This window comes from Bufo gargarizans, chromosome 2 (assembly GCF_014858855.1).
Source record: "Bufo gargarizans isolate SCDJY-AF-19 chromosome 2, ASM1485885v1, whole genome shotgun sequence".
In the NCBI taxonomy this organism is placed as follows: domain Eukaryota; kingdom Metazoa; phylum Chordata; class Amphibia; order Anura; family Bufonidae; genus Bufo; species Bufo gargarizans.
The window spans coordinates 591,106,847-591,129,279 of NC_058081.1; the positions used below are offsets into that span (position 1 = coordinate 591,106,847).

Sequence of the window (22,433 nt, forward strand, 5' to 3'; positions counted from 1 at the left end):
GAAAAAATCTGGGCCCGCCACCCCCCGGGTTACGTTTGCCCCGCCCATTTTCAGCTCGGGATTGTCTCTGAAAATCAGGGATAATCCCTTGAAATTTGGGAAGGTAGCAGAAGTGACAGCGCCTCTTTAAACCATTAGATGGTATGACACCAATTTATAATTAACTTGGAAAACCCCTTTAGAAGCTATGGTCATCTCAGATTTTTTAAAAATATTATTGCATTGTATTTATTTTGGGCTAAAATTTTGTTTTCCAACTGGTGTATTGAACTGTTTGTCCTCTGTACCGTGCATAGAGGAGTTGTCTAACCACTTGTCCTCTAGGCCTTATCTCTGCACTCTTGAGAGTGCACACTCATTTAAAGGGGTTGTCCGGGTTCAGAGCTGAACCCGAACATCCATCCATTTTCACCCAGGCAGCCGCCCTGACATGAGCATCGGAGCTCTGATGCTCTGATGCTCTCCTTTGCCCTGCGCTAAATCGCGCAGGGCAAAGGCATTTTTTGGAGATCCAGTGACGTACCGGGGCTCTCCATGGGGCTGCCAGGAACCCCGGTGATGTCACCGGCACTGATGGGCGGGATTTAGCGCTGCCCTAACCAGTAAAACCGCTAGGGCAGAGCTAAAGCACGCCCATCAGAGCCGGTGACGTCGCCGAACACACTGCTGGGCGGAAGCTTCAACCCAGCAGTGTGTTATTGAAAACAAAAGAGCCCGTGCCCTGCGTGATTTAGTGCAGGGCAAGGGAGCGCATCGGAGCATGAGATGCTCCGATGCTAACCTCAGGGGGGCTGCCGGGGTGAAATTATGGGTATGTCCTGGTTCAGCTCTGAACCCGGACAACCCCTTTAAGGAACCATTCATTCCTGATCATTGCCCACTCATTTAGGCAAATTTCACATTCGCGTTTGGTCCGGGTCCGTCATAGATCTGCACAGACGGATCCGTTCAGATAATACAACCGTCTGCATCCGTTCAGAACGGATCCGTTTGTATTATCTGTAAGGCTACTTTCACACCTGCGTTAGGTGCGGATCCGTCTGGTATCTGCAAACGCTTGTATCCATTCAGAACGGATCCGTTTGCATTATTCTTTTAAAAAAAAAGTCTAAGTCAAAACGGATCGGTCCTGACTTACATTGAAAGTCAATGGGGACGGATCAGTTTTTTTTTTGTGCCATACTGTGTCAGTGAAAACAGATCCGTCCCCATTGACTTACATTGTGTGTCAGGACTCATCCGTTTGGCTCCGCATCGCCAGGCGGACTCCAAAACGCTGCAAGCAGCATCCAGAGCGGAATGGAGGCGGAACGGATGCAAACTGATGCATTCTGAACGGATCCTTATCCATTCAGAATGCATTGGGGCTAAACTGATCCGTTTTGAACCGTTTGCGAGATCCCTGAAACAGATCTCACAAACGGAATTTAAAACGCCAGTGTGAAAGTAGCCTTAGCTGCATTTACATTCAGCAATCCACTTATCTATGGGAATGAATGACCTTTACTACAATCATTCATCCCCATACAGTTTCATGGTTTGTCAGCCGCAGTGTTGAGGAAATTATTCTTAAAACCCAATCCTTGTATCATTAATAAAGTTTAATATGCTTTGAAATAATGAAATGGACCCTGGTGGCAAGTGATTGGCTCCAACCTAGTGTGGCCAACTTGATTTACAGCATATATAGTGTCTGACGATGCTGGCGCCAGTGAATGGCTGCAGCGGTGCATGTGATGACGGATGGGATGTAACACTTCTGGCCCACAGTTCTGGACGGGACCCTCAATCGTGGTACAGATCTTCGGTAAATAGGTTAGTGTTTTTTTTTATATACTTTCAGGGGTATAAGTAACATTGCTTTATGGTGGGGTCAGACAACCCCTGAATGTATAACACAAAATATTAATGTTTTACGTTTTGCAAAAAAAAATAAAAATTGAAAATACAGAAAAAATGTATCTCATTCTCTGCTTTGATCCTATCTTACTGAAAATGAATGCTTCCGCACGCATACCGGGGGTCAGTCCCCTCCATCCCTTCCATCAGATCACATATTTAGAGGATGTTCAGATTTATTATGTAGATATACCACACAAGGGGACATATTTGGATTTCATCATTTTTATTTTTCCCTGAATTAATGAAGGACAAAGTGAATAGCTGAGTACTGTATCAAACAGTGCCGAGCTTGACCAACTTGGAATATAAAGCTTATGCCTTTAATCGGTGTGGTTTCGTTATTGCCCTGTAATATAGCAGCCATGAACCAAACATCCCTGTGGCTTCCTAATGAATGCGCTTGTTTGCTGTTACCTCTAGTCTAGGCATGCAGGACCCATAAACACAGAAATGCATTAAGCAGGGGGACCCTTCTGCTGTGTATGGCGGCTTACGCTTAAATATTGTGTATTGTTACTGCTTTTTTTTTAGCTTCATTATATGTTCTCCTTTGTGTAGGATCTTGCAGGGTAGGGTCTTTATGCGGGCTGGTGGTCTACATGCAGTACAGAAGCTGTGACTGTGTTGTTACGACATATGAGCAAGAATACAATGTAACATTGCGAAGAAGTATGCGAATAAGCTCTCCTCCAGAAGGAAGAACCCTCTCTCTATGGCTCCATTCAGACGTCCGTATGAATGGTCCGGATCTGTTCCGCAATTATGCGGAACGGGTGCGGACCCATTCATTTTCAATGGGGCCGGAAAGGATGCGGACAGAACACAGTGTGCTGTCCGCATCTGCACTTCCGTTCCGCGGTCCCGAACTTCCGTTCCGCGGCTCCGCCAAAAAAATTGCAATACCTGACAAGAATAGGCATTTTCTATTATAGTGCACATGGTCGGTGTCAGTGTTTTGTGGATCCGCAATTTGCGTATCCGCAAAACACTTACGGGCTTGTGAATGGACCCTAATGCAGTCTACAGGTAGCTACTTCGTAGGTCAATGGCTGATCCATTAAGGGTGTTTTCTATGTGTTTAATGTTAATGACCTAGCCTCAGGATTGATTATCAATATCATATCAGCAGGGGTCTGACACCCGGCACCAATCAGCTGTTTGAAGAGGCAGTGACCTCCTCGCAGCTTACTATTCGCGGCACTGTCCAATACATAGCGACTGTGCTTGGTATTGCAACTCAGGCCCTTTCACTTGAATAGGAACGAGCTGCACCTAGCCCACATGACCAATGAACGCAACGTCACATGGCCTAGAAAGAGGCTATGCTGCTCACGGAGTGCTCCTATCTCTTCAAGCAGTTGATCGGTGGTGGTGCCAGGAGTCAGACCCCCACTGAGGATAGGTCACCAATACCTGACTCCTGAAAACTTCCTTTAAAGAGCCTTCAAACATGACTTGAACATGAATCCCCTTCAAAAGGAAGAAGCACCCATCTGTAGACAGCTTTTTGGGGCTCTTGCCTCTCATCCATACAGTTGTCTACAGACGAGTCTCTTTTTGGAGGACATTCTGTCAAGGCTTTAAAGGGGTTTTCTCAAAACCAGAGGATCCACTAGGATCCTCATCCATCATGAAAGCTGAGGCCCGAGAATGCCGTATGAGCATGCACATGTGTGACCAGCGCTCCATTCCCTTTTAAAGGCCTGCCGAGTACAGAGTTCTGTGTTAACTCCGACAGTCCCATAGGAAATACCTATAGAGGGCAGTAGAGAGACGTTTTTCTATCTGGAGAGCTAATTTGCATATCTTTTCCCAGGGAGCATTGCCTGTAAGACTGTCTATGCCAGCTGAAAAAGTATCGCCCTCCCCGATTGCTGAGACGAGATATGTGCAGTCCATTGCTATCACACTGAATGAGTTGGGGGCTGTATTTCTTGCTTAGTGTCATCGGTTAGCACTTAGGAAAGTAGTTTTTTCACAAGCTTGGCACAACACCAGCAAAGAAACTGAGTTAAGGTAACATTCATAGGCGTTAAAATGCCTGCATTGATGCAATTGGCAGTATATTGGCAGTGCTGAGTGGGGCATCCTGTGCGCCGATATGTTTTCTTTATAAAATTGGCAAGCCCCTATGCAGGTTATGCTATCAGATGTTCCCTGGCAAATATAATAGAAAGTCTATAAAGGAATAGATAGAAATTTACAAAAATCTCCCGCAGTAATGCCCAATAGATTTGTTTCTTATCGGGTAATGGCAGTGCTCAACTATCTTTGATTGTAGTTTTTAATTGGACCCATTGTGATATCATTATTAAAGGTTTGGGCGGCAAGAAAAACACGAGAAGATCAGTGAACGTCAGAAACCAAATTGCTTTGGGCCTCGATCCACAGGATGCACTTTTTTTTAGTCTAGACTGCACTGTATTGTTTCATAGTCCATGGCGCCTTGCCATGAGGACAGCCATCTTGGCCATCTCCATGTCATGGATCCTACAGGCAAGGTTCTTCTGACATGGATACACAATGAGATCAGACACTGTTCTCGCACGGTAAAGACGTATCATGTACCGAACCGGTGATGGGTGCTATAAGCAAGTATACAACATGAGCAAAATCTACGCAGTGCCAAGAAACATTCCTTCATTCTGTGTGTGATCCGTACATACAAGGAGACCTTGGTTTCTTCTCCTGGACTCATTCACACCTATGCAGAACACAGTCCATTGGATCGCCCAAGTTATCGAGCCTAAGATAATCAGCAATTATACAGAGTTTATCAGGATCATACACAGGAGAAGGCTCAAAATGTGTCTCCAGACTAAAGCTGCCCAGATGTGTCCTTCAATATGTCAGGATCATACACAGGTGAAGGGTTCCTGTCCAGATTATGTCACATAATCTTCATGCCCGGGAGCCGATTAATGCTCAAAATGAATATCAGTATTGTTAATATATTCTAAAAACAATGCTGTCCCCTTCTCCCTGGGAATCCACTTGAGGCTGTATATGTAAGAGGCAGGTCATAGGACCTCAGGGATGGTTGCCTGTAGGAAGAAAAAAACATGAAGACATTATTAATAATTATAGATAGTACGGAAGACCAGGGATGAATCCATATTTGAAAATGCACCCCTCTAAACTCACGAGACATTTGGACCACCAGCAGCCTATGAACTAACCAGGGTGGTTTATGAGCAGCACCAGGCATGTCTTTCTGTATGTAACTGAAATATGTCTTACTTTTTACAAACAGTCCCAAGTTTAAAGGCACTGGACACCTATGGGGTATTTTTTTGTTTATTGCATTGGTTATATCTGAATTTTTTTGTATTAGCTTTGTCTTTTGCTGCCTTTATGTCTTCTCACACATTGCAGGCTGCTCAGTTCCATTCAGTGGGAAATCCATCAGACAAGTTCCCGCAGCACAGTTTGCAGGCCTTCTGTCTGCTCTCTTGTGCTCATGAAGCAGGGGTTATTTACCTTAATGATGTTTTTTACAGACCCCACTGCATGGCCGGATCCATGCTGGTGATTATTCTTACCTGATCTTCACTGCTGGGTTCCAGGCTCTGCAGATCTTAGGTCTTCCTGCGTCAACATCTGGTTTGATGTGGGGCACATGACCGCAGCAGCCAATGACTGGCCGCATAGGTCACATGTCACCCATGTCGCGGCACATCACTCAAGTCATGTGCAGCACTGCACTTGCAGAGCCGGCAGGGCATTGATGGAGCCAGAACCCAGTGGCAAGGATCATAAAGTTGAACAACCCCTTTAAATGGGTTATCAAGGAAATTATAAAGATGACCTATCCTCAGGATAGATCCCCATTATTAGATTGGTGGGGGTCTGAGGGTCTGACACCCCTGCCAATCAGCTGTTTCAGGGAGCACCGGGGAGTGCAGCCACCTCCCATCAGCTTTCCAAACACAGCCCCATTCACTTCAATGGTGAGCTGCAACTAGGCCATGTGACCAAAGTATGGTGATGTCACATGGCATAGGAAGAGGCGCCCAACCTCTTCTAACAGCTGATTGGCGGAGGTTCCAGTTGGTGGACCCCCACCAATCTCATATTGATGACCTATCTTGAGGATAGCAAATACAAAAAAGTATACCGCGGCACTCTCATGTCTTCATCATTCCAACGTTTAATCACCAAATCATAGCGACGTTTTGACCAGTGTGGTCTTTCTCACTGCTTGAGAAAGACCACGTTGAGTATAGGTCATCAATATTAATTACCAGATAACTCCTTTAAGTTCATAGTATGTGGTAAAGATGTCAGCTTAGATTTACACTGAAGGGGACTGAGCAGCCTGCAATGTATGAGAAAACATGTAACATGCAAATATGTATTTATCCTGTAATACAGCCAATTCAGCAACAAATGAGATAATGTAATGAGATTAAAGATATATATTGTACAATGTATGGTATATATTTTACATTGTATATTTTATATGTATGTGCAATGGCCCCAGTTCTATCCAGGCTGCACTGCACATGATACTGTATGCTCAGTCGTACCTGCCCAGCAGCAGAGTCCCTGGGAATGTTATCCATATCTTGGCAACTATGAAGAGCAGTCCCATGGCAGATCCCTTGTATAATTACTATGGCTATAGTGACAACATTCTAAGCAATTCCAGCCCCCAGCCAACACATTGTATGAGCAATGTACTGCAGGTCGGCATGTTATTTCCTGTGATATATAGTATGGACAGTTGCAATGTACTGCAGGTCGGCATGTTATTTCCTGTGATATATAGTATGGACAGTTGCAATGTACTGCAGGTCGGCATGTTATTTCATGTGATATATAGTATGGACAGTTGCAATGTACTGCAGGTCGGCATGTTATTTCCTGTGATATATAGTATGGACAGTTGCAATGTACTGCAGGTCGGCATGTTATTTCCTGTGATATATAGTATGGACACTTGCAATGTACTGCAGCTGCTCTCCCTTCACTTTGGGGGCCCTGTTCTAAGGATAGGAGCAGGTTCTAGAGGTGGGACCAACACCACTCTGACATTGATGCCCTATCCTAGCCGTATGATATGAATGTTACAGATGGGAATACTCCTTTAAGCTTTATCTCTACATTCTGTAGTCCTTTTTCTTCCACTTTGTACAGTCACTTTATTGACATATTTCCTGACCTGTGAAACACCCGCACACATATACGAGATCCATAGTGAAAACCCTTGTCTTCTTTACGTTGAAAGCTTCTCTGCCTATAGCTGGATCATACGTTTCAGAAAGCTGATGACCAAATGCTTATTTAGCCGACAGCTATCTCTCCCGACTACCCCAAGCACATGCATACTCGACCGAGCGCGCATGTATTCTGCATGGGGAGCGGTGAGTAAACCACTGACAGACAACTCCGACAAAAGGAGAACAAAAAGATTGACGTTGAAATTCAGCAGCCTCATCCTTCTCTCTTCCTTATATCTGCTGTGAGGGGAAGTCATATAGATAGCCTGACCTATCAAAATCTTTAGGTTCAGTTGACATAAATCTAATGTGTATGGTCAGCTTAACTTCACTGCTCACCTTATTAACCTAGACAAGAAGTATTTGACCCATTTACCTCATCTCCCCTGTGTTTCAAGCTTCACCAACCTCCAACTTCTTGTTAACCATCTTCTGTCCTTCACCAACCTATGTCCCCCGGCTTCAGCCACAAAAACCATTGAATGTTGAGACCTGAACTTGGTCTCTCTATTACAGAGTGCTGAAATTTCTCAGTACTTAAGAAGCCTAATGTATCCTATCGTGCCATGGTAACCCCCTTACTTTATTTGCTCCTAAAATCAACCATGTCTATGATTGCGCTGATTGACCACCATACATTCTCATTTCTGTGCGCCCTTGTCATTTGGTTTCGATGGGGCTCCATCTCCTGCCCATTGGTTACCGGTTGGTTAAATGCTGTCCCACCAGATCAAATACTATCTGTATTATTTGGATTTCAATAGTATATGCCACAAAACATATGATGCAATAGCCTAATTATATACAGTATATGGGAAGCAATATCTGGATTGTGCATTCATCATCCTGGGTATTTGGCAAAGTTATTTATCCTCTGGTTTAGAAAGGTGGAAACCTAATTCCCTCTGGAGACACATTGTACTATTGGAAAGGTGCAATATGAACCAGAGCCCTACATGTTCTGAAGGACACTTGTGTCCTGACTCCTGAGCAAAAGATAAAGATCTATAATGATTTTTTTTTGCAGATGCATTCCTAGGGTTACATGTCTTAAGTGGAAATTTTTCAGATTTGCTGTTTATCCTTGGCATTATGTTGTCCTGTACATCATATCTGTGAAGCATTCTGTTTTGTTAGATTTTATCATTACTATGAGACAGAAAGTACTGAGAAATGTGAGAGAAATTTTGTAAAGGCAACTGAAAAAATCAGTTGCCTCCCCTGGACAACCATTTATCTAAATGATAAACCAGAGGAAGTGAACTAATTGGCATGAGAATGGCAGCTGATACATCGGGTATTCAGTTGTCATCACTGGGGTTAGTTGTGGGCTAAACCTAAAATATCTCCTGCAGCAACCAGAGTTTTGTATTGCCTTGTTCTCCAGCTATCAACTGTCTTCTCCGCCCCCAACTTTTCTAAACTAGCTTTGTGAGAAATCCATATTGTGATACCAAGATGAGCTGCTTTCTCACTGAAGGATCGGATTACATAATCCCATAGAAGTCTATGGGGGAGAGAGAAGAAGTGCAGAGAGAGAGACACACCACAGGAATGATTCAGCAGATTATGCAGCTAATAGTAAGTGTTATATTTCACCCCCAAGTGATTTATTCACATTTATTCTGCTATTACCTCTTTATAATTTTCTATATGTTGCTTCTAAATGAGCAAGAAAGAGTAAAGAAGTAGAATCTGCTGTCTCTATGTGTAGTCTATGGGGAGACATGATTACAACCAGTCTCCACCCAGCAGAGTTAGAGATGCAGCCAGCAATAGAGAAAACTGCTAAAATGGTTAGATATAGAGATATAACTCTTGTATACATATATGACAGCTTATTTTGAAAATGTGTCTGAAAGTTTAGGCTACGCTTAAGGGATGTCCATAAAAAACTTGTTTGCGTTGATGCCTCTAGAATGAGAGCAATTATGACTAGCTGACATCCTGTTCCTATGACAAATATGCCATATAAACTACATAATTGATACATGACCCAAGTGTGTTAATAATGCCTAGTTCCCTTATGTGTAATCTAAAGTCACCCATGTTGTCCATGCTTTTAAAGGTTAAAAAACTGTGAATATTTGGAAATTGACTTCCATGCTGTCTGGCCAAGCTTGCTTTCACCTAGGTGAAGGATTTATTTTGTTACCCTAGTGCTGTGTCTATGTACCCAGACCAAGGTCTGTTGGTGCCCCCTATTACCCATGACATGGGGCTCATGCTCCGACAGTCCCTCCCTCCATCTATGCCCCTGCTTCTTTAAAAGGGTTGTCCGAGTTATTAAAAACTTTGCCAAAACGCACTAAATGTTATAAAATAAAAAATTAGCCTATACTCACCTGTTACTCCTGTTTTAACCGCCGCAGCTTCGGTTTTCTTTGCTGTGTTTGTGTACAAAACTGCAGCATTGACATAGCCATATACGGTATGTGACTACTGCAGCCAATCACTGGCCCCAGTGGTCCTGTGCCATATGCTGCTTAGGCAGGTGATTGGTTGCAGCAGCCACAAACTATATACAAGGCACATCAATTACATCATGGCTGAAGTGGGGAGCTTTGGCGCGGTGGCACTAGAAACATAGGGGTTCAGGATAAGGGGTGTACGTTTTTGTATTAGTTTAATGCCCTGCTATAAAAAAATAAAATTAAGTCGGACAACCCCTTTAAAAGACTGGCAACGGGGAAAACCCCTCCACCTTACTCACCCTCTCCCATCTCTCCCCAAGCTTCTCATTGTTCACATACTTTCAGTTCTCCTTCAGGGTTCCCCTCTCCATCAGTCTTCACTTCTTCCTCGGTTTTCTGATCCTCTGAGTTAAGGTTTTGCATTTTTTTTCTTCGGACACATTTCAGGATGACAAGGCAAAGAATGACCACAGCCAGAAAACCGCCGACCGATGCGCCGACCAAAACTGCAACTGTGGAGTCCCTTTCTGGAGGAACTAGAAGAACACAGAAAGGGTGAACGGTCACTAGTAGCTCTGTACACAGGGCAGAAAAGCATATGGACACCTTTGGGCCAAAAAACATTTTTGAAATTGCATACTATTAAACATTTTCAACCGTTTTAATCTTCTCATGCATTGCAGGCTACTCGGTTCCATTCAGTGTTAAATCAGCCAGACGAGTTTCTGATGGCTGAATCTATAGCTCCTCTCTCTTCACAACTGACTAAAACAGAATAAAAACAACTTAAATAAAAAGAAATTTAGCCTGTTTGAAGGAATTCACTGTGAATGGCATTTTGCAGCATGCTACTTATTTTGAAACATAGAAGCAGCAGAAGCCAAATGGTTGAAAATGTAAAAAAATAATAATATATACTTTTAAACATTTAATGGATTGTTTATAACTGCAAACATTAAGGGCTATGTACACCTTCAGGAGCCATTTTTTTATGATTGCATTTTACTCAGTACAACGCAATAATATATATATAAAAAATGCACCCAAAGGTGAACGTATCCTTTGAGCATTCATATCTGTATTAACTGGGCAGATGGTGCTGTAGGAAAACCATGCGTGCTACAACCCTATTTATAAACGTCTTCCCCTGGCATTTAATGAAACCTAGGCAACAGTTAATAGAAGGATCCTGGCTAGGTCAATACTTTGATGCCTATGTAATACCTTCTGTAAGGACCTCTAAGCGAATTTTCCCAGTGCCCTTGTGACGGTCTGGAGGGTTCAGCACATAACAATGGTACTCTCCTTCATCTTGCAGCTGAACATCATGGATTGTCACGGCCAAATCATTTTTGCTGGGGTTTCCTGTAAATTCTATGCGGTTTTGAAAACGCTCAAGTCGCTGGTGGATGATCTTCTTGTCGTACTGGATAAACTGTAGGTTCAGAAACAGGATAGTCACATTCTTGGTATGGAAATGGTAAAAAAACTTGAACAATACGCGGACGGCATTAAGAGTTCATCTATTACATTTAGTTTCCACCTCATGCTGCTGGCTGTGGTATGATTTAGACACAGTATCCATGACATTGTTTGAAGGGCTATGTGTTCACTGTGTGGCACTGTTATGTACACACTGTATGGCAGTTGTACAGCGGTGCTGTGTGGAGCTGATTTTTGTGACTAGTGGTATTATCATGGCACAGTATAGCACTGGCTAGTAGAGAAGTCTTACATGTCTGATTGTGGCCTCCACAGGCGTGTTGCTTGCAAGATCTGAAAACCCAAGTGACAAAATGACATGGCACAAGGGGAGCAGGTCACTGCAGCAGCATTGTCAAAGCGGTGTTAACAGTGAGGGACCTAAGCTAGGCAGCCTAGGCTGGGAAACAAAGGAGTGGACACCCATCGATGAGAAGGATTTGCCAAAAAAATAAAATGTGGCCAAAGACCTATAAAACAAATGGACCAAGGTGTTTCCCTTGTTTAGAAGTGATGGCATGGTGTTCCTCAGAATAATGGAGCTGAAGGCCAAGTTACACCCTGTGGTTCCACCATTGGCCTGCTGTAGCTCCTATGAAGCAGTTCCCTGCATAGCAGGCCAATGGTGGAACCACAGTGTGTAACTAGGTCTGCGGCTCCATTATTCTGAGGAACACCATGCCATCACTTCTAAACAAGGGAAACACCTTGGTCCATTTGGCAAATCCTTCTCATTGATGGGTGTCCACTCCTTTGTTCCCCAGCCTAGCCTGCCTAGCTTAGGTCCCTCACTGTTAACACCGCTTTGACAATGCTGCTGCAGTGACCAGAACTCAGACCCCCACTGATCATAATTTCATGGTGCATTCAGATGTTACCCGTTTAAACCACTGAACAGCAAGGAGCAGATATTAGGGACCTGGATATTCAAGCATTTTGATCACTCAAAAGAGTAGATTATTCTGCCAGCTTTCCACTGCTTTCCCATAGGGTTCTTTTTAGAAAAAAAACAGATCAGACACAAGTTTAAAACCACTGACAGGTGAAGTGAATGACATTGATTTGGTGACAATAGCGCCTGTCAAGGAGTGGGATATATTAGCCATCAAGTGATCAGTCAGTTCTTGAAGTTGAAGCGCTGGAAGCAGAAAAATTGTCAAGTGTAATAATCTGAGCCACGTTGACAAGGGGGCAAACTATGATGGCTAGACAACTGGGTCAGAGTACGTGGTCCAAGGAAGGACGACCGGTGAAGCTATCATCCAGCAAAGCTTATGAACTTGCCCATTGCTGTGTTTGAGTTTGTACGTCTAGGAGATGGAACGCCAGAATGATCTCCAGTGTCTGTAAGTCTATTCAGAAAATACAAACCACAAAATAAAAACCCAAGAAAGAACGCTGACTGAGGTTAAAGGGGTTTTCCAGGAGTTGGATATAGATGACCTATCCTCAGGATAAGTAATCAATATCAGATCGGTGGGGGGCCGACTCCCGGCACCCCCAGCGATTAGCTGTTCACCAGTGTTAGCTAAAGGTTTCACTAGAATGGGTGAGTCTTGTGGGAAATTCAGACCTAATGGTGCACAGTCCAATTAACACATGTGAATTGACCGATTAACTATTTAGTGGGTGTTCAGTCTGAGTGCTCTTCGTTCTACACTGGGACTGCATCCATATGTGTCTGAATGAGCCCTAAGCAGGACAGGGAAAAGGGAATAGATAAGGTTATTTTCATTCCTTAGGCCTTATGTCACATGTCTATGCCCATGATGATGTCCATGACAAGACACAGGTCACTGTTTCATCCATGAGGACATCTTTGAAGGGTCAGTGTTTGGTCTGTGTGTCTGTTTTTGCCCTCTGTGTGTCATCCGTGTTGCACATACACTGCTAGACTGAAAAGAGATTTCCCAGATCATCTCCAACTCATCTCCAAAATCACTGGATGACATCCATGTTATTTCAGTAGTTTTGGCCATGGAACTCTGGAGGAGACATTTAATTTATGACAAGGCTTGAGTCTCTGGCAGTCCATGCACCAGACTGAAATCTACTCTAGGCGTAAATTTCAGTTATTATTTATACTAGTTTCTGGATAATAAATGTACCGAGCTCTTCCCACACTCTTCTTTCCCCACACCAACTTTTTGGAAACTGGCGAGGGCGGCGTAAAAACACCTCCTACAACTGGGTTTAGTCTCAATAAAGTTTACATGGTTTCGGAAAACCATGGTGTATGGAGATAGTAAATTTCCCCCATAGACTTCGGCATCTTTGGTCCACCACACAAAGTAGGGCATGTCTCTGTCGTTTTTCCACTGACCCACAGTCAATCGAAAAAGAAAGAATGTAAAGTTAGTAACCACATTAAAATCCATAGATACATATGCTGTCTTTGTCCTCTATGGGCAAAAACCAAAACGAAACCTCTGGCAGACACTGGAACCAACGAATCAGGTATAGTAAAATATATCAAGCCTCATCCTCCTTACCCCCAACATGTTCCATAGTGGGAGATCTTGGACTCCCTCATACATGAGAAAGCAGCCCGACCCCAATGAACTCAGTGGTGACATTTGTGATTTCTGTGAGAGATGTTTTAGGTCATCATGCAATCATACTTGTTCTAACATAAAGGCAGTTTACTGAGGTATGACATTTTTGGTGACATTTTCCACCATAAAACCTCATTTATGGGTCTTGTGTTTTAACATATTTATGGTGCTTTTCTTTTACATGTCATTCATTTTTTATGCAGTTTTATTGAATGTAGTAATTTCCTAACTCCCCCTAGTGGTGGCATAAGACAGTCTGATTTTATTTTATTTTTTTCATTTACCCTCACAAGAGCTTGAGTTGTGCTGTATAAGTAGCTGGGGTCTGTAGTTATTATACAGTTTGCACTTAAGGGCTCTGGGGGTCTGAGTTTTGTATTTTTTAGGGGGTTCATTTATTTAGGTGTCTGTCTTATGGTGTCTGGTCTGGGGTCTGTATTTATTTTGTGGTCTGATCCAAGTCTGCATATATCTAGGAGGTCTGGGGTCTGTATATATGTTGGCCTCTGGTCTAGGTTTTGCATATACTCTGGGGTCTGGTTTGAGGCTTGTATTTATTTTTGGGTCTGGATCTGTATTTTAAGGGTGCATTCTGTGGTCTATATTTATTTTTGGGACTGTACTTTTTTTGTGGTCTGTTTATTCTGCGGGTTGGTCTGGGGTTTTATTTGAAGAGACGTTTTAGAAATAGAATTTTTGTTTTCTTTTAGAATTTTTGGCCATTTTTCTTTTTCATTGAAGCAGTACCCTATCACTGAAAATTTAATGCAGAATATTGTCCTTCTGAAGCAGTCAGCACAGAGAGATAAAACTTCTATATAAATGGGTAATCTGTGGTCAGTTTACTGCTGCTGTGAGGAGATGTTATCTGCTAATATAATAGTAGGTGAAGGATTGGAATAACAGTATGGCAGGTCTATTGTTTTCTTGACAGGCCTAGATAAAGATGCCCACAGCAGAGCATGGCACTTATGCTTTATTTCAATCACTCACCCCCCTTCCCTCTCTGGTCGTAGTGAATGGTCTGACTGAGAAAGTTAAGCGAGACTGTCTGCCATGCTAAAATACCAAACAAAGAGGAAGTTAAAGAGCCAGGACAGGAAGTAGACTACATGGAGGGACGTCAGCAAATTATATACAGAAAACCATTCACCAGTTTTTTGTTACAATATATAAAATACATAAATATTCACATTTATACTACATTGTTACTATATGATAATTATATATTATTTTTAAGGTAGCGTCCCTTTAATTTTTGAGGCGAAATGAAGGGTATATGCATTACATGTGACTGGAACTCAGCAGGTTAACAGTATTTGGGGGCATGGCCTATATAAAAGCAGCCCTATGTTAAAAACTAAATTCAGGCCATTTAAGACACCTCTTCCCTGAATCTTGTAACCTGGCATAAATGTGTAGTATGTATAAGCTGTATGTGTGGTTGCGTGTCCCTGTATATATGTGTAACTGCCATACATACCAACGTTTAAGTTGGTAAATTTGGTGCATCCAAACCCCGCCCCCTGGGAACGCCCTACTCTATCCGGAAACACCCACTTATGGGTGGGGTTATCGTTATCCCCAGCCATTTTTTGCCTAGGGCAGACCAAATTTGCTGGGACTGTCTCTGAAAATCAGGAACAGTTCTGGCAAAGCCACTTGACAACCATGTACTGGCTTTATGCCTTTTGCTGGCAGTCCGTGCAGCAGGATCCCTAGACCTATCTCCTGCCAGCCTCCTTGTAGACCAGTGACTGGGGCATCAGAGGAACGCTGGGCCCCGAGGAGGTAAGTAACCCCTGGACACCAGGTACTTGACTCAAAAATGTGCCCATTAACCCATTCAGTTTTCATAGACTACCAGGGATGTTCCTATTAACCCCTTCCCTACCAGTGAACCATTCCAATCACTATCATTCTGAAGTGATTTTATGAATGGGCGTAGTGGGGATGCAATTAAGCCTTAATTGCCAAAATGGTACCAAAATGTCCTGGCCCCGATTTGGAATTCTGAATCAGAAAAGCAGGCACAGATTATTGTATGCTTCCATCGATTGTCTGTGTCTAGTTGAGTCTTATGTCAGTAGTTTGCCTTTTAATGGGGTTTTCCCATAAGAAAATTTTTCACCTACTCACAGGATAGGAGATAAGCGCCTGATCGCTGGGGTTGACCTCTTGTACCGCCACCGATCCTGAGAATGGGGGGCCGGAGTCTCTTATGCGAACAGGGCTCTAGTGAGCATGTCTGACCACCGCCACTTTCACTTCTATTGGACTGTCGAGTACAGCACGATCACGGTTAGCCCCATAGAAGTGAATGGTGCAGCAGTCACACATGCACACTGCCATCCCATTCACACAGGAGACTCAGGGATGCCTGTTGTCAGGATTGGAGCCCCAGTGGCCACCCGTTCAGTGATCACACATTTATTACCTATCCTGTGGATAAGTTATAGGTGCAGTTTATAAAAGATTTGTAATTTTCAGTGATTTTTAGGCTGCGACCCATTGCATGACCAACAATCGCTGTGCAGCAATGTAGTCATGAATTGAATGTGCTGGCAGCACGACCTGCAAGTTGTCAGAACCATGACCCCAGAATTACCGTCTGGATTTTTTGCAACTCTAGGGTCAAGGTTGCAGCAATTTTCAATTCGCCCTTTGACCCCTATTCAGATCAATGGCAGTGCTACGATCATAGGTAACACGATGAGTGTCACGGCCAAGATCGTTGTATAGACCCATCCATATTTTCATGGACTAATATCAACTGTACTGATTCAGTCTCAAGATAAATGCGGAGCATGGCGAGAAAAGAAATATCTAAGGTTGACTTCATTCCATACGAATGAAGTTGTTTTGGTAGCCAGCACATTCTGCAGAATCTGTTGCAAGTGAATTTACCTTTGACGAGGTTGTGCACTAATTTCCAGACCTCTCAGACTGGAGGGACCCGAGTTGGTGATCATGTTTACCTGATCCTTGGTGCTGGGTTGCAGCTTGTTCGATCTCCGCTGCTTTTCTTTCATATAAATTTTCATATAAACTTCCTGTTTGATGTCACTACAGCCAACTGGCTGCTGCTCCCCCTGCGTCATATCAAATGGGAGCAGATCACTGCTGCAGCCAGGGATTGGCTGCAGTGGCATCAAAGAGGAAGTTTACATGGAAGGACCCAAGACAAGCAATAGAGGCTGGAGCAAACAAGCCAGGACGTAAGTATGATCACCAACGTGGGTCCTGCCAGTCTGAGAGGTCTGGAAATGAGTGCAGGAAAATTAAAGAAGAAAAAGCCGAGGATCACAAGAGTTAAAGTAGATTCTGTGCGGAGAATGGCATTAGCAGGCAAGGAGAAGATGAGAAGATACTAGCCTTTATAGCATCACTAACTTTGCAAAATAACTTTCAATATGTCATAGACCCAGCAGCAGCAGGAAGACCCCCTCCAATCTCTAGAAGGAGGGGACAGATGGCCGCGCATATAACACTCTCTCTCCTTGCTGCTGAGGACGGAATCATGACGGGCCCATAGCCCATAGACATGGAGCCTGACTTGTGCAGCCAGGAGAGAGGGTACTATATACACGTGGCATTTGTCCCCTCGTTCTAGAGATTGGTGGGGGACTCAGCACTCAGACCCCCACCGATCAAATGTATCTATGACTCATCAAAAGTTAGTGACGCTTTCAAGGCTATGTATACCTTTACTCAGTAAGATAAGAACTGAGCTATAATGAGTGTTTATAAGGTCAGAGAGCAGAGAAAAGGAGCCCGTCAGCTCCTGGTCTTACAGAAAAGACAGAAAATCCAAAGGGTGCTACTAGAGCATCTCATCCCTGTACAGAAAAAAGGACGCCACATTTTTAATAAGCACCAATTGAAAAAATATATATAGCTCAAAATGAGTATAATGCAAAAATAAATAAAAATTGCCCCAAAGGTGTACATAGCCTTTAAATGCTAGTATCTTCTCCATACCAACTATTGCCCCTTTCCCTTCAGAATCTACTTTATATTGTGCACTTGTGTTCCAAACTCAGCTTTTTCTTCCTTAATTTTCCTGAACTCTGCTATGTCTTTCCCCACACCCGCCACCCTTCCTCCAGCACCCGTTGTGTTTATTACAGGAGGAGGAGATTTCACCCACACGCTCCATATGCACGTGCAAGTTACATATTTCTTCCTCGGCTTTTCGACCTGTGCACTTATATGCAAGACTCGTTAACTGACTAATCCAATACACATGGCTTCTTTTCTGCTTTAGGCTTCATGCTATGTTCTTATTCCACATATTCCCACACGTTATACACTCCCAGCGGGATCCTGAAGCCCACTTATAATGGCGTGGTGGGTTCTAGTTCCTGAGACATTGTTATACTTCCATTAGTGTTTGCTTTCCTACCACTATAAAACATTTTTGTTTTTTTGTCTTTTCAGCTTTAGTTACCTTTTCTCTGGGCAAGCAGCTTGAGGTTATAATGGGCTTCTTTTGTAAAATATATGTTGGATCAAGTGGGGCTGACTGCTGGTAACCACAGCGGTTAAAAGAACGTAGCATCCCCTCTCTGAATGGAGCAGTACAGTGTATGGAGGTCCACCGTTCGCTTGTATGGCAGTAGTGTTGTCTTCATGTAGTCCCATAGAAGTGAACGGTGCAGTGGACAAACATGCCCACTAACGGTCCATTAACACAGGGGACTCACCCCCAGGGATCCAACATTTATGCCCTATCCCTTGTATAGGCGATACATTCCTTTTCTGGGACAACTTAAAGGAGTTCTCTGGACTACAGATATTGATCCTCGTCTGGATAGGTCATCATTATCAGATTGGTGGAGGTCCAAGACCGGACATCCTCAACCATCAGCTGTTTTGGACAGCTGCCAGTGCTGGAAATTATACAGTGTATGGAGCTGCAGGTGGTAGGCGCTGTACACTATGTTCAGTACCCCAGTACAGGGGGTAACTGCAATTGTTTGGTTATGTACTATGATTCTATGCTATGTAATGTGTACTCAGAATATGTGTGCATGGTGTAGGTACAGCCAGGGTTAATCATCCTGGTCATATCCTCCTAGGAAGCTTAGGGTGTGGGCTGGCTCCACCCCTAGCTCTAGAGAATTCTAGTTACTTTGAGGAAGAGCTTGAAGGGGGAAGGGAACAGACACTATTGGGGTAATTTATCAAACAGGTGTAAATTAGAACTGGCTTAGTTGCCCATAGCAACCAGATTCCACCTTTCATTTTTTACTTTTCCTTTGGAAAATGAAAGGTGGAATCTGATTGGTTTCTATGGGCAACTAAGACAGTTCTATTTTACACCAGTTTGATAAATGACACCATATGTGCTCCTGTTACGGATGTTCCCGCGACAGGTGGCAGGAGATCGTGAGACTGGCAACACATGGTTTGATCTAAAAGGTTTTCCTTGTGGATCAATAGGCGTCTGTGTTGTTTCTGGTAATGGCCACACCCCTTGCCTCAGGTGTTTCTTATGTGGTCATTTAACCTTCCTTATTTAGTGTTGCTTCTCCCACAATGCTGTGCGGTTTATAGCTTCAGTTTTAGTTGTGGATTGCTGGTGTGTGGATCTCGGCGGAGTTCCTGGTACTTCCATAGCCCCTTTGAAGTTAAGTCTTTCCTTTCCCTGTGTGTTGCATTTCCTTATTGTTTCTATTAAGCCTAAAGGAGACTCCTGTTCGTCCTTCTTTTGGAGGAACAGGTAGTCTCATCCCTGCCATTAGTACCAGGGTCCTATAGGACTAGATAGGTATTCCTGCGTATAAACACACCTACCTCTGGGGTCTGTTCATACTAGTAGTCAGTCAGGATTTTGGTTAGGGTTTTACTAGGAGGTGTCCATCTTCCTTCCCTAGTTCTCAGGCCTGATTCCCTGTTCCCTCATTCCCTCTTATGCTCGGTGTGGTGTTTCCCTCCCACACCGAAGCATGACACCTCCTCTCCTCAGGCCTCCAGCTTCAAGAATCCAGAGACTAATAGATCTCCATACGATCCTCTACTTTTAGAGAATCCACATGGCCAGGTGAAGAGTCAGTCAGCAAGGTAACCTTGTAAAGAAGGACATTTGTTTTGTTGAACCTAGCCTGGTTAGTGACCCCTATCACACCACACAATGGCCATTGCGTTGCAGTGCACTACTACATCAGACAGACACCCATACAACCAATGTCAATGGCACCCTGAACTGCCATCAGGCCGAAGCCCAAAATGCAAGGAGTTCCCCCGAGCGAAGAAAGGGTGTGCCCTCCTTTTCACTGCACCAGCCCTAGGGAATGACGGCCTGGGAGAGACCACAGTGACACATTCTCTAGGCCACTACCACCCCCATCCTAAGCTCCGGCTCCTCAGGGGCTTGCTGCATGTCTAGTGGCTGACCCGGAGTACTGTAGCTCTGCTCCCATTCAAGTGAATGGGAGCTGAACTTTGGTATGCTGTTACCAGAATCTACACAATGGACAGGACCTTCTGCTTCTGCTCCATACAATGTCAGCTTATGACACTGTGGCACTGATCTTACATTGATGTCATGTCCTGAGTACAGGGCATTAATATCTGTAGCCTGGACAATCCCTTTAATTGGGGATACCTACAGCATAGAACCAATGGAGGTGTTGCTCATAGTAAGGGCACTTATTGCCAGAACAGACTACCAGAATACTGAAACGCAAATGTGGACGTAGCCTAATAACTTCCTTTTATACCTTCCCTACTTTTATGATCTACCACCTGTATTTGTGACTATACGCTAGCTTTGTTCGCACAACTTGAGTCCTGGTGGCTGCCTATTAATAACGGCACCTTGGATTCTTATTACAGATGATTGTTGCTGTCATAAACCGGACGTGTTTCGGGGATCAAGCCCCTCTTCCTCAGCAGTGAAGGAAGGGGCTTGATCCCTGAAACGTGTCCGGTTTATGACAGCAACAATCATCTGTAATAAGAGTCCAAGGTGCCGTTATTAATAGGCAGCCACCAGGACTCAAGTTGTGCGAACAAAGCATCTAGTCTGGACTTGGAGAGTGAGTGCATCCAGCAGTTCCCTAAAGAGCCGTACCTTCCACGTAGGACGCAGCTTTGGTCACATGGGACGCCGCGTTGAGACCTATTGACGGCTCCGGACGTCGATGTGTGTCGAACTTGCTAAAGAAAGGATTTCTACACGGCGATACAAGAGGGGTAACGTACTCTGCCCCAAGGGGCTGCATTGATGCATGACACTTGCCATATCGAGATATAAGCATACCTTTACTTTACACTGTGGGTGGCGATCATTGGCGGCAACAATATTATACAAAGAGACTGAACATTGACATTGACATTGCAGTCATTACCTGACTTTCCAATAGGATCGAACACAATATACCCCAATGCGATTATATGTGTACACAGTTCTCAGAGTGTTAGCGATTTTATAAAAAATACATTATTCATGTGATTATTTTTATGCGATTTTTTTATGTGAATATTTTCATGCAATATTTTATGTGAATATTTTTAGCGAATATTATATGAGTATTAAATGGGTTTACTGACACCCTGTCTGATGTTGTCAGGTAATTGAGTGCCCTCCAACAAATATTTCCATTTTGCACTTTTCAATTGGATTTGGGTGAATCCGTGAAGTGAGCACCAGGCCCTTGGGAAATAGGCGGGTGAGCCGCTGTATACCACTATATTTTTTGGGAACTTAAAGTGGCCCTGGAAAAAAATAAAAATAAATGGCCCCATGTTGTAGGCGTTTCCAAACTGACAGAAGGCATGGCAACATAAGTAGGCGGGGGCAGCAGTACCATAGTGCAGAACAAAATACCACCCCAGCAGAACCAAATACCACAGTACAGCACAACATACTGCCTCATCGGAACCAAATACCACAGTGCACCACAAGACAGCATTGTATGTGGCAGACAATTTAAACCCTTTAAACCCAGCAACATACTGAGGCAACAACTGGATCACCCCAAAGACCTAACACCTAAACACAAGATGGACAACATTGTGTACGCAGTCCAGTGCAATGAGGAATGCTCAGAACTGTATATCCACGAAACAAAACAACAACTACATCAGCATATGGCTCAGCATAGAAGAGCCAAAACCTCTGGTCAAGATTCAGCCGAGTACTTACATCTAAAAGAAACAGGTCACACCTTTGAAGACAGTCAAGGACGTGTTTTGGATAAGGAGGCCGATTGGTACAAACGAGGTGTGAAGGAGGCCATCTACGTAAAAATGGAGAAGCCAAGCTTGAATAGAGGCGGGGGGGGGGGGGGTTAGACATCTATTGTCTGCCACATACAATGCTGTCTTGACACCTTTTTCTGGAAGGTCATTATCACCTACTGACTCCAATTAGGATAATGGTATCAACACCTTTGACCCCATGCTGAGTATAATGACCTCTGACCCCATGCTGGGTATAATTACCAGATGTTGATTCAGTTACATATTTATTCCCAGAGAATTCTTGTACAGTCACTCAGAATTGAGAAAGCTCGTTGGAAGAACGAGTGAAACTTTTTAAAGAAATCTACAGTACGTCCAGTTGCCTTGATTTATTCTTTACAGATATACCATGGCCTGGATAAATGAGAACCTTCACAGACAAATACCACAGTGCATCACAATATACGGCCTTAGCACAACCAAATACCACAGTGCAGCACAATATACTGCCCCAGTAGAACCAAATACCACAGTGCATCACAATATACGGCCTTAGCACAACCAAATACCACAGTGCAGCACAATATACTGCCCCAGTAGAACCAAATACCACAGTGCAGCACAATATACGGCCTTAGCACAACCAAATACCACAGTGCAGCACAATA

At 43.7% G+C, this 22,433-nt stretch overlaps 1 protein-coding gene across 2 annotated transcripts in view; it reads right to left on the reverse strand.

The window, feature by feature from the left end:
- Nucleotides 1–2,828: 2,828 nt before the first annotated feature.
- SCN2B (sodium voltage-gated channel beta subunit 2) overlaps nucleotides 2,829–22,433 on the reverse strand; it is a 35,209-nt gene continuing 15,604 nt past the window's right edge. The window contains exons 3-5 of one of the 2 annotated variants that reach the window (XM_044278247.1): nucleotides 10,763–10,973; nucleotides 9,878–10,074; nucleotides 2,829–4,946 (exon numbers count right to left, since the gene is read on the reverse strand). In XM_044278247.1, the coding sequence (XP_044134182.1) occupies nucleotides 4,923–4,946; nucleotides 9,878–10,074; nucleotides 10,763–10,973 (432 nt within the window). In that variant the 3' untranslated portion in view covers nucleotides 2,829–4,922. Of the gene's footprint in view, nucleotides 4,947–9,837; nucleotides 10,075–10,762; nucleotides 10,974–22,433 lie in introns of both variants that reach the window. The other variant, XM_044278248.1, reaches the window with a different exon arrangement.